At 40.5% G+C, this 13,420-nt stretch overlaps 1 protein-coding gene across 1 annotated transcript in view; it reads left to right on the top strand.

Moving 5' to 3' along the window:
* ATRN (attractin) overlaps positions 1-13,420 on the top strand; it is a 191,262-nt gene that overhangs the window by 75,155 nt on the left and 102,687 nt on the right. The window contains exons 4-5 of the mRNA XM_062574488.1: positions 7,513-7,596; positions 10,742-10,855. Of these exons, the coding sequence (XP_062430472.1) occupies positions 7,513-7,596; positions 10,742-10,855 (198 nt within the window). The remainder of the gene's footprint in view (positions 1-7,512; positions 7,597-10,741; positions 10,856-13,420) is intronic.

Genomic DNA, 13,420 nt, shown 5'->3' with positions numbered 1-13,420 from the left:
TACAGCATACACCATCTGTGTGGCCACTGTCTCAGGTACAGACGTAGTGCATGCAAGTGTGCTTGAAGAGGGAGTAAAGAAGTGGCTTTTTACCATGATAGCAATTTCTACACACATCAGAAGTCAGTCCGAACAACTCAGATAATCATGGAGTTACTGTGCTTTGAAGAAGAGGCTCCTATAGGGTAAAGTTCTACCTCTACATACACACACCAAATTTGAATGATCTTGAAGAATTTGCAATAATCAAGATGAAGAATGAGGTTCAGATTTGTGCTGCAGCTTGGATGTATTCGTTTAGCTGAGGTTATGCAGTGAACAGTGGTGTTTTCCTTAGTCACTGAGGTGGAGCTGGAAATAAAGATATAGGAAGATAGGGTTTTGTATTTAGAATATTTTTAATTTGAATTTAATCACTGTACAAGCTTGATTCAGCAGAAAGAAGCAAGAACTTCAGGTGAATCTAGAGCGGGTTTCGAGTATTGCACCTGCGTTCAGATGTTCTTACAAGGTAGTCTCTGACCTACAGTTTTGAGATTGGGATGAAGTACCCGCATTTTTGAGGATCCTGCACAGTTTTGCAGTGCTTATGACATGCCAGGAAATGGCAAATGAGGAAGTGAAGCCAACTTTCTTTTCATCGGTTCTATTTTCCACATGCTGAGGTTGGGTAATTTGATGTCTTACCAAACAATTTGTCCGTGGATTTAATTCTTTTACCTATTATTATAACCTTATCTGGGTAAGAAAGAAAATAAATCTCTTCTGTAAAGAGGAGTTGAAGTACACTGACATGAAATGCCTTTGAAATTCCTCTCCTTCCCCAGCAGAAGAACTGGTCAGGCAAGTGAACCTTTAAAGCAAGAACTAGAGCACTCTGAGGAGCTCCAGAAGTGGTTCTACTTACTTGAGCCAAGCAGGTGATGCTTTTTGAGAACAGCACTGCTGATGATGCTGAAAGCAGCTGACAACTCCAGGGAGGTGATGGCAGAGACACCAGCTAGCCAGAGAGAGACAACTTGGGTGACACTCATTTTCTGTGACAGCCAAAGAGCAGGAGCTGGGTCAAAGTGTCAAGAATGGGAGCTCAATGGAGATGTTGGTGGCTAACTGAAAGGGGGCTATGCTTGAAAACACTGGTTCCTAGCTTGTCAACTGAAGGTTTAAAGACTGGAATGCACCATTTGTGCATATATAATGATACATTTTACCTGATAAAATTTCTCTGACCATCCTCTCTCAGACTGTGTTGGGATTTTCAGTCTCTGCCCTTATCTCTGATCAGCAACCAGGAAATCGCTTTCCATATTTCTACATACCTCACACAGAAGGGCAGAGCTAATCTGTCCTTTGAAGAAACTCTGTTTCCCATATCAAATTAACTGTGTCAGTCATTTGATTTTTTTTTTTTTTGAAACAAGAGAGCTCTTTAATATCAATTCAGCTGTACCACAGAAAGCGTGATGAAAATAGAAGCTATTAAATGGAGAGCGTGACTGTCATGTTATACTGACCTCTTCACCAGGGTGGAATCGGCTGAGTGCCGCGAAGGGACCCTGAAGGACCTGGTTCTTTCTGAATAACCCTGGTGAAGGCAATGCACAGGGTGTTTCCGCGAGCCCTGGCATAGTGAGCCGTTAGTATGAGAATGGTTGAAGAAACTCTTGCCTTGCACAGCCCTCAGATCCTCAGATTTTCCAGGCAGTGTGTGGCTGTGTGTCCCTCTCTGTTGCGGGGTGCGGTGATGCATGACATTGTAGTGGGTATTTCAAACTCTTGCTGTCCGAACCAGCTGGAGTTGTTGCAAGCTGTTGTGGGACACCTTTCACCTGCACTTTCTGCTTTCGTGGCTTAGTAGGGGTTGCTCAACCATACTTTACTGGAGCTGCTGAGGAGCATCCCCTTTGAGACTGGGACTTTCCTTTAAATGCTGTGTCAACCTCCTGCCACCCAGGGAAGAGGACACGATCTGGGCTTCATCTTGAAGCGGGACGTGCCAACATCCAGAAGCTCTAACCTTGAATATTTGCAATCACAGAGTAGGACTACCTTCAAACCGGTTGCAGAAACCAGGGTGGTACACCCTGGAGGACTACCTGGAAAAAGGATTTGCGGAGAAAGCAGTGATTTTTGCACTCTTAGTTGTAGAATTAAAGTGATTAGATTTGATACTTACAATATTACCATGGGAGCAGCAACTTGTGCATGAGTTTGCTCACCTCAAGGATGCTTCTGTTGCTCTCGTTGGATTGAGCGCTTCAGGACTGGGTGGGTTCTCTATGTTCCTAGTCTTTGATTAGGTACCTGTTGCTGCATACATTACATCCTTATTAAACTTAGTTTTCCAGGAACATTTTTACCTTTCTCTGTGCGGGACCTAGCATGTAATTAATGATTCCTTTCTAGCTATACCTGTGCTGAGACATCTAGTTGGCAGAACTTGGCTGTTACAGGTTAGAAATTCAGGGAATAGATGCATTGATTTAGCTGATGTATTTCTCACATCTTGCATGTGGCTGATTGCTATTCCCTGCCTCTAAATTAGGATATTTGCTTATGGCGCGCCATGAAAGGATACACCCTTTAACCTCAAAAACTGCCTTTTTTTTTTTTTTTTTTTTTTTTTTTTTTTGGGAGCAAATGAACAAAGCTAAATTGTTAACCGTTCTGGGACAGAGTGCTGTTGTTCTGGTAATGGCCTGTAAGAGCCTTTTTTTATTGGATGCAAGTTTGAATTTAGCTGAAACAATGACTTTTAATTGTGGTGTTCTTGAGGCAGCGCAGCAGCACTTGGGGAGAGAAGGAAAACTTATTGTTTGCGTCAGGCTCTAGTTTTAGTAACCTCAAAATCAGGATGAGGAACCCATTTTTTCTTTCCTTTTCTTTCCTTTTTTTCTTCTTTATGTTTTGTTTAATGGCAAGGCCGTGCTAACGAGTGGGAATGCTGGCATCTGCTCGGCGGCATTAAGTGTCTTTGCAGTCTTACTGAGAAGTAATGCAAACCCTTCTGAGATCCAACCTGCTCCCCTCTGAGCAACGAGAAAAAGGCAGTTTGCCTTTCCTGTTTTTTTACTTTTTCTCACGAAGATAAGTATATTCACCAACTCATTATTACTGTATAGTTTACCTTTAACATTGCTACGTTTTGGAAATAAGTGCCTCAAAATGATTTACTCCTAAGTTATAAGATACTCTTGAGTTTTGGACTTTCCTGCACTTAATCGTTAGCAAAAAAAAAAAAAAAAAATCTAGATTTAATAGATTGGTAGATTGGATAATGGATTTGAGTCTTTGGCTGGTGGCGTAGAGCATGTCTCTGTGGGAATTTGAGTGCTGTATACTAATTTCTGTTTGAAAAATGTACACTTCTAATATTAACTGTAATGTTATTAAAGCCATGTGTATTTGTCTGAGATGCCGTGGTGCTCAGATATTGCTGTTTACCTAGCGTCCTCCCAGGAGATTCCACTGCTTAGTGTCTGAGTTTCTTGCGTTCGCATTGTGCTTTCTGGGGGCTGCCAGAACTGGAGAGGAGAATCTAAATACACAGAATTTTGCAGAGATACCTGGAATATATATTTTTTTCTACCTTGGTGGTTTTAAAGTCTGTATTGCGGCTCTGCACATGCTAAACTTGCAGTCCACTGGCAGAAACTGCTGCGCTGCCCTTTGGACGTCGTCTTTCTAGTCCGTCGGCCGCAAGGCTCCGGATGCTGATGGCGCTGGTTGCGCGTTACGTGGTTGTGGGGCTTCCTAGCGAGGGCGGCGCTGGGTGCGGAGCCCCGCGTTGCCGCAGCCCGCTCCCGGGACGCCTTCGCTCCTCGCGTTCGCGACCGAAGCGGTGTCCGGAGCGCGTCCCGGTCGGCAGGACCCACAAATACCCATCTGCATGGTGCGAGCAGGCCTGAAGTGTCGGGGAAGGGGTTTTGCTTGCTCTTCTAACTCGTGCTGGGAGCTCAGCGGCACTTTCCTTATTGAATATATAGCTGAAATTCCAGCAGTCGTTTGCTTTTCGTGCTGAGTTTTTATTTCTGACCGTCTTGGAGCGTGTCTTTGCGAGAGAGAGTTTACAGAGTAACGCGTGTCTGATAAGGTCCTGCCTGTTCTAGACTGGAGATGTGATAAGCCCTTTGCTCCTATTCCTTTTGCTTTCACAGACTTGAACTCACTGGGTTTTTAATGTGCCTTTTTTTTTTTTTTTTTTTTTTTTGTGGATAATGGCAGCGGCTTCCAAAGCTTAGTAAAGAATCCAAATACCTTAGAGATTACTATTTAAATAATAGCGTATCAAGGAAGTTTGACTTGGGTTATTTTTAAAACTAAATCCTACACTTTTTTTTTGCGTCACTTAAATATAACTGTAGATTATGTCAGTGCTGAAATGCTTCCCCCCCAGAGATCTAACATATGGCCAGGACTGTTGCACTTAAAGTTATTTTATTTATTTATTTTTGCATTGCTCTCGATAGTGTTTCTTTGGTGAATGATTTAGTAGTTGCTTCCAGAGAAAATTGTTTGTAGAGTTTTCCAGGTAGAGACTGTTAGAGAGTTTGGCAGATCGAACAAGGTTGTTTTGAGCTTGCGAGACTTGCTTGGGCTCTCAGAGTGTGATTATTCCTAGCTGCAAGCAAAATGCTGCCAGTGGCGACGAGTCTGTACAATCCCAGGTTTTCCATGGATATTATTTTCAAAAGGCTGGATTTTTGGACAAAAGGACTAGATAATGTTGCCCACACTTTGGAGCTTGCATCCGTTTTTGTAAATGCAGATAAATGAGTTGATTTTCGAAGATGTTGAGGCCTTAAAAATCAATGGAAGGTACAAATGTTCCTGTGCTCTTGAAAATTGAATTTTTTTTTCTTCACTTGCCTAAATGTAGATGATCTGCAGAACTTCAGTAAGAGAGTTTTTAAAATCTTAAGCTAAATTTCGGAGGTTGGAAAGTATAGTAATAAATCAGTATGGAGAAAGAGGAAGTTAATTTTCCAAATCTGTTCTTTCAAAATTTGTATCAGAAGTGAACTCTGTATAAACATAACATTACTCTGTGAAAAATACTCTGGGAGACCGTTTTGACTCAGTCAAAATACCTTAAAAAATCAGATTAACATTAACAGGAGGAAAAGACATAACAAAATGTTCCAAAACACTGCTATTTTGGAGCCTTGTGGTATTACTTCCTGCTCCTTTCTGCCAAATTTGATTTTGCCAAGTGTTTTTATTTTGCTAAAACTGTATTTTAAGTAGGACAATTGAGTTACGCCGGAAGGCTTTGGTTTGCTCTGCCTGCGTGCCGATTGAGGAATTTATAACCTCCGTGCAAAAAGTGGTGTTTGGGCATCTTCAAATGCTGCTTACATTTGATGTTGTCCTTACTTGATAATACTCTTTCTCCAGTTTCTGCTGCATTTAACTTGTTAAAAGCAATTTGGAGCGTTTTGACCAGTGCATGTGAGCTAGGAGCATGTGTCCAGACGATTCGGCTCTCGGTTTTGCCTGTTGCCCATGTGCGCTCCTGCTGGTCTTTAAGCTGAGACAGAAGATGCAGGAGTGATCCTAAGAGATCTATTGGATTTGCTCCTCTGGGCTCCTGCTGGATCCATCTTCCTCAGCCCCTGATCTGTGCCTCTGTGCTCTGTTGTCCGTGGTCTCTGGAGAAAACTTGCCCTGTCAAACTCTATGGAAGAGACAAGGTACAGCTGCAGCCAGCGTGAGATGACTGCCATCATCTTGAATTACAGTATGCGTGTATTTGGCTGTCACGTTAGGAGTAATAGTAATCAATATGCCCTTTCAGCTGGAAATGCAAAAATAGGTTTTGCATGTCTTCCCCCACTCTTTCCAGTACCCTGTTCGAAGGGCTACTCACAGTAATTACTGGTAGTAATAGCAGAATATCAGTTTCCTTTGTAGCACAGCAAACGTTAAATGTAGTTCTGACATATGTTTTATGGCGTCCTGATTAAATTTTGATCAAAATGCCCTTGTGAGCTCGGCATTGCGTGCTCTTTGTTGTTTGGACATCGCTGCAGTCGGTGTATAGACAAATGCGATCGGTTGGTATTTGCATCTGTACAGTGTTTTGCAGATGTTAACGAAAAGATGTTTCTTCTTTACTGGTTTTGTTCCCTTCTCTGTCTGTGGCATTCTGAATTTTTGATGGTTTTAAGTGTTGGTATTTATTGAATGTCCGGGGATGAATGATCCCAGCTGTATTTTCTAATTTCAAGTCCCTGTCCAAAGTCCTTTGCCATTATCAGATGGTGACCTCCTACTTTGTAGATGCAGAGGGGAAGGGGCTGTTCATAATGTAGTCCTTCAGGCAGCATCCTGGCGGTGAGGACCACTTAATCTCTTTCACTTTGATCACCTAACATGGACTGTAAGTCTTTCAAGCACTCTGAGAGTGGTTGACCACTGGGACAGGTTGCCCAGAGAGGTGGTGGAGTCTCCATCCTTGGAGATCTTCAAAACAGACATGGTCCTGGACAACCTTCTCTAGGTGACCCTGCTTAAGCAGGAGAATTGGACCAGATGGTGTCCAGAAGTGCCTTCCAACTTTAATTATTCTGTGATTTTGTAGATTCTGGAAACATAGTGATCTGGATAATGGAAATGCTTACACATCAGAAAAGCAATACAGGGAGGACAGAAAGAGTCGAACTTTGTAACTCAAGAGTGCCTGAAGTTACCACCAGTGTCGCTGCTGAAAGAAGTGGCTCTGTTTCAGTGTTGATCCTGTCTTAATGCTGTGTTTCATATAGGCCTGGAATGAACCAGATGTGGGACTGTTTGAGGGTGAAAACTGATGAGGATGAAGGAGAAAATGAGAACTGTTCTCAGATCAGATATCTGACGTGACTCATGTCATGGATTTACTCCAGTGGAAAGGGGATAAACAGGAGTGGGAACGTGCGACCAAAGTGGAGGGATATGTGGAACTACAATGTTCTGAGGTTGTCTTGATATGTGCAGGATTTATGTGCATGAGAAATTAAGGCCTAATTTGCAGTGGAAGATTATAGAAATCAGTCCTCTGAGTCTGTAAAGAGATCAAAAGGGAGTTTGAAGAGTCAAATATAGAATGGACAAAAGGTTGCACCGTGGACTCCATCTGAAATTCTTCTCTCAAGAGCTGTGTAGTTTGTATAAATTAATAGTTTTAGCTTTCCGTTGGCAAATTACTGGCTGTGTAGCAGTTTGTATATTAACTCCATGTGGAAGCTCTTTTTTTTTTTTCTTCTTTTTGTGCTGATCGGAAAGGAATGCCATCAACCTGATACAGAAGGCATCGCTCCTAGTTGTGCTCTAAGGATGCTTGTCAAAAAGCATATGAAAAGAGTTTAATAGCAGAATTCCAATTGCCGCCTCATTTGTTTTGCATTGTTTTAGGTTTGTTTGTAATGGCTATTCAGTATATGGAAATCTAATGATGGATCTTTTAAATTCAGGATATCCTTTATGAGCCTTTAATGTTATTGAAGGCTAATACTTGTTTTTGTTTATTTACAGACTCACTGAACCTTCGGGGTATGTAACGGATGGTCCTGGAAATTACAAATACAAAACAAAATGCACCTGGCTCATAGAAGGAAGGTGAGTATAGTAAACATGTACATGTTTAAAGATAGTGATGTTTATTGTAACTTTTAGGTGAAATTTAATTGCACCGAATATTTTTAGATCTCATTGTGTTTTTTTTTTGTTTTGTTACTGTTGTTGAAACTTATAGGGCAGCACCTAGTTACTCTTGATAAAGAAGGATTTTTGTGCAAGTGAGCCTTACGGACTGACCTCTCAGTTTGAGGTCAGCTGTATAAAACATGCTTCATGTTGAAAATTTACATGGAAAATGAGAATGTCTCTCTGTAAATAAAAAATAAAAATTATTAACTGCTACCCTAGTGGGCTGTACAGATGCTTGAGCCTTACTATGTATTTAACTTTTTGGCATTATGAAACCATTAACTATATAAGGCGTGCATGCTTTTAATATAGTTAAGATCAAAAGTTAAATGGCTCAAGCAGCTACACCTCTTAATAATTGTAGGTAGTAAAAATACAACTGCAGCCAGTTTGAAATTATAAATAATTATAATAAATAATTATAAATTAGAAATAATAAATAAAAATGAAATGATAAATAATTAAAATATTTAATTATAAAAGGATGTTATGCCAGACAAACCAACCTCAGCAATCCAGTACAGTGAGAATAAACCTCTTTTTTTCTTTTTCTTTCTTTCTTTCTTTCTTTCTCCTTAAAGGCTAACTTGACTGTTTTTATCAGAAGTGATGTGCTTCTCACAGATCCCTGATAATGTCACCATAGCTGCTCCTTCAGCTAATACTGTGAGGCTTCGTAGAGAAATACCACTTTGTAAGGGTCGAACTGAGATCTTTCTTGCTGTGAAGAGATGGACAAAAATGTTCCTTCATTATTCATAACCAGGCATTTCAGTAGGTCTCCTTTACCTGCTTCTGATTGTACCCTACTGTCAGAGGATGGTGGTAAGCAGAAAGGAGATACTTCGGTGCTTTTAATCAGCATGATCATGCACCCTTGTGAAAATAGCCAAAGGCCTGTGCCAAGTGTGAAATTCCTAAAGAGATCTGTACTCTGAAAACAGCTGCTGCAAAGCTGTTACGTTCTGCTAAGTGCCTTCATCTCGGTGCTAGTATACTGGTACGAAGAGGGCTTTTGAGGTTAGCAAGTAAAGGTACAATCCGAATGTGCAGTTGAAGTCACTAGATGAATTCAGACGTAAAACATGTCACGTGTTCATTACTAAACCGGTTTCCTTTTAGCATCTTCTCTGATTCTTCTTGGCTGATGTGTGTGCTGGGTCCTCATCTCAGGGGTGTCTTTTTCTTCTCTCCCCAGAAATATGAGACGAGGCAGATCCAGCCAGCCTCAGGATCTTGTCTGAGGCAGAACCTGTGTGCCATGTGCCTTGCATTTCTGCAAATGAAAGCTGTCTGTTAATGAGTTGTTAGCTATAGCATAAGTAATCTCTTTGTACTTGGTCTAAAGCTTTTATTGATTAAGAATTTCTCTCTGCTCTACAGCTGTCAGACTGTTACAGTAGAAGCAGAAGCCCCCCCATTTCATAGATTGCTCTATTTTGAAATGATGATGTACATTTTCTTGAAGCAAGACATTATCCTGGAGTTACTTGCTTCTCTTTGTCCAAAAGCCTGGAAAAGATCAGGATTCCTATCGAAAAAAATCATTCTTTTGCAGAAGAGCTCCGTTACGAATCCTCCTTCCATGGGAAGGAAGGACCAAACAGCAGGCTGATGTTTTATTAATTTATTTGACTAAGACAAGGATTTCATCTGAACCCCAGGGCAGCGTTGTTGAAGAGATCCTATTGACGTGCATCTATCCTTTCAACAGCTACAGCTGTGGGTAGGAAAAAGCAGCCTTTCTGTGGATGCACTGTTCTTGTATCTCAGGGTCCAAGCACAAAGTTAGTGGTGTTTTCACCACTCTTGTGCTGAGCACTTGAACATTACCCAGACAAAGGTGTTTCTGGCATGCTAAGCAAGAGGTCTGTGGTGCTGCTAAATTAGATAGCCACTGTGGCTTTCATGTGATTCTGTTTCAATGCAACTCTCGTGTTAACATTGCAACCAACAGCACCAGAACATCCATTAAATGAATGCTGGCTACTTTTGCCACCGGAGCTTCTGTTTCCGTCCCTTCATCAAGTAGATAAAACCTTTTTCCCATTGATACATCTCATACGATCAGGCGCCCTAGTGGTTTTCTGCAGAAGCTCTGCAAATGTAGGAATGTTCAACCCCCTTCCCTTCTCACTAGGCTTAGTAAGTCACCAGAGGAAAGGCTTCTGGACTGGTGCAGTTAACATCAGGGTGTTTGGGGGCATGCCGGTCTCAGGTGGAAGGCAGTAGATCTCTCTTTAGGAATTTTATTTCTTTCATTCTCAACTGGTGCCCAAAGAAGAACACCAAGCAACCTAACTAGCATCCCTGAAGAGTAGAGGGACAGTAGTTAGTGCATATGGACAGTCCCAAGTAATCAAAAACCACCTTTTTGCCAGAAATTAAAAGCCCAGAGCCTTCCATTCGACAGGAGACTAGACTCCTCTGTATTCTTCTGACCTGTGTTTCCCAACTCCCAAAGGATGGTGGGCAAGACTCAACTTCTTTAGTCAGCATCCCTTGTAGCGTATTTCAGACAGTTTCCAGTTCCGAGAGTTTCCTGCAGGAGGGTCATCCTGCAGTACTGCAAAAGTAATGAAGTGATAAAGTAGTTAAGAAGGTTTTCTGCCAGCTTCCAAGTAAATAATCAATCTTGAGCCATATCAGTCTGCAGAAAATCCATTAAACAAGGGGATTAGTTGGTTCCCTGATGGTGGTTCTTTAAGTGCGTTGTCCATGTGGATTTTCTTTGCTTGGTTCTGCAAAGCCCTATGATTACATATTGGTAAAGAAATGGAGGGCTGGTTGGGTCTGCTCTTCAATTTCTGCTGTTGTTGGTGGGGGAACATTTAGGGACACAGTTGTGGTTCTGACCAAAAAAAAAAAAAAAAAAAAATCTATTCCTTAATGCCAGAGGAGCATACACACCAAAAAACAAAAGCCACAATGCTTTTGAACTAACTACAGTAGCTCAGGTTCTTGTTGAAAGGGGAGCTACAGCCCGGAGGAGTTTGTCGGACGAATTCTGTCGTGTGGGTTGAGTGGCTATTTACAAATATTTTATTATTTACAGGCCAAACACAATCCTGAGGCTTCGATTCAATCACTTTGCTACAGAATGCAGTTGGGACCATTTATATGTGTATGATGGAGATTCAATTTATGCTCCCTTACTGGCAGCTTTCAGGTAAGTTCTACTCAGTAAGAAGCTCACTGTACACAATGATGTTTCTTTGATCTGGAGCCTGAAATTGTATTTGCCTTTTAGTGGTATAAATATGTTCCAGTAGTCTTAAATATATAATACTGCCAACGTAGCACATATAGTAGTGTCCTTTTGTGCAGTCAGCAGCAACATAAACAATTACTGATTTGTTTTTGCTTTTACAATGAACAGATCATGTTACTATAGCGTAGCATGTAAGTATTAGTTTTGCATGTCCAAACCCTAATTATTTTAGGGACAAAAGGTTACCATCATGTTGCTGAGCTTGAAGTATTTCATTATGCAAGCTCCTTCTAATGTAGAAACCACAGTTTTTATCACGTTTTGAATATGAGTCATTTAGCGTATGCTCTGCTCCTGTTGACATGAGGCAAGAAGCCAGGCAATCAACATTGCAGCCGTACAGCTTTTGTAGAACTAAACATACTTATATACCTTAAACTTGAAACTTTTAAAGCCTTTAGAATGTGTTCAGATGGCAGCAGTGATGGGTTGGACAGCCTTGTAAAAATACATGGGGATAAAACTGTTCTTCTGACGGATGATTGCTATCTGGCTCATCTTTCTGTGGTGAGACTGATTCATGGTTAATGGTTAACACTTAACATTTCAAGAGGAGACCTAAATATAACCTGTGCATTTGCGTGCTTCAGTCTTGCAGTGACAAGCACCTCCGTATGTTTTTCAGCTTTTAACTGAAATTTTAAAAGTCCCAGGTTGTATATGAAAACGTAGTGCCCTCGTTGGACTCTGCTTGTTCCATGCAGCCGATTAACTTTTTCTGTAGTTGTCTTTCCGTGGTGCTGCTCTTCATTTTTAGAATGAACTTCTAAAAATGCTTCATGTTTGTTCCCAAAAGTCCTTGTAACATCTGAGAGAAGGGAACAGAGTAACAGAAAATGGAACAAAAAAGTAAAAATAATGTCTTTCTTTTTAATGAAACTGAAGCTGAGTTGTTTTTCTAGTGAAAGAATGCTTCCTGTAAACATTCAAGCTCTAACCTAAGGTCAAAACAGGACTCTCAGCTAAGACATGTTATTCTCTTATTCCTTTTGAAGTATAGGAAATCTGCCTTCCAAAAAACCTGTAAGCACTCTTCTGGTATCGTGCAATGAACTGATGTATACGAAAAGAAAAAATGTTACCTTGACTCTGTCTTTTTGCTCTAATTCAGCTAATTTTTAATATACCGTTGAAAAGGTGAAATGATCATAACTTGCGCCTGCGGTTTCTTCTGTGTTTTCCAAGAATGATGAGGCTTCTCAAATTAAGATTATTAGCAGTTCACAGCATTAACAATCATGGTTCAGTTCAGACTTCAAAATCATCTGTAAATCACTAAGAAATCTGTGCCTGAGGACAAGCAAGCGTGAGATTAATACTGTAACATTTTTGAAATAGGAAAAAAATCATTTTTTTTTTAATTGCTGCTTTAGATGACATTTGAATTTCATCTTCATTAGTACTGAGCTGTGTTGTTCAGTAAACCAAGTTCAGGAAATAGCAGATGCTTCTAATTTTGATGAAGGGTGAAAAAACTCCATCTGTTGAAAAACATCTTTTTCTGATGCAAGAAAAAAATTTCCAGGAATTTTTCAAGAACAATACCCATGTTTTATTTCTTTTCCTAGTTTGTGTTAAGTTTTGGTGTTTACCATAAGCTGCTTTTTCCTACTTCTGCACTGTGCCAGACGTTTTGCAAGATTGAGCTTTGCACACCGGTACATTGTAAACTTCCAAAGTTTATTGATAAACACTAAATTCCACCTGAGCGTCTCTAAAGCTCAACTTTTGATACCTCCCTGACACATTACAGTACTTGTCTGAGCCCTAACTTTGTTCACTGCTCTCGCACTGTTTTCTGGCATTCTGTTCACATTATGTTTGTTCAAAAGTTGATGTTTAGCCTGAATATAAGATGATCTTAGAAATTCTCAAGACTCAAATAAGGAGAAATTTAAATGAGTTTTATCAGTTTTAACTGCAATACAAAAAAATTTACATAACGCAAACATTTTCATAGTGCAAGTATCTGCGTAAACTGCTTAGTAAATTCCGTGAAGTAAAAACAGGCTAGTTTTATGCAATAAGCTTTTTTTTTTTTTTTCCCTATTAAACAAACTTAAAAATATCTTTGGTTTAGATTATGATGATAGGTAACAAGACAGTATAAATATGTGTTACTTCAACCGTGTAATAGAAGAACTTCTTCAGAGGTACCAGAAATCCAACACGTTTGTCTGAAAAGAATGAGGAAACCTGAGGCAAATAAGATTAACTCGTTGCCTGTGGGTGGTGGTCCTGACTGTACTCCTGTGAAGCATTTATTGGAGCAGATCCTGCAGTTTATTTTCATATTGTGACGTGGGATATTTTCCTCTTCAGAAGTGACATGGGCTTTTTTTTGAAAACCTTTAGCAATAGCTCCTGCCTTGGCTCTCTGGGGTTAGGCTGCTCTGAAGCACCTCATACATGCTGTTAGGTATCAGATGGACAGTGACTGTGCTAACACTGGCAGATGGCAGC

Source organism: Rhea pennata, chromosome 4 (assembly GCF_028389875.1).
Source record: "Rhea pennata isolate bPtePen1 chromosome 4, bPtePen1.pri, whole genome shotgun sequence".
NCBI classification, from domain to species: domain Eukaryota; kingdom Metazoa; phylum Chordata; class Aves; order Rheiformes; family Rheidae; genus Rhea; species Rhea pennata.
The sequence above is the reverse complement of the archived record's forward strand: the minus strand, read 5'-3'. Positions and strand labels throughout refer to the sequence as shown.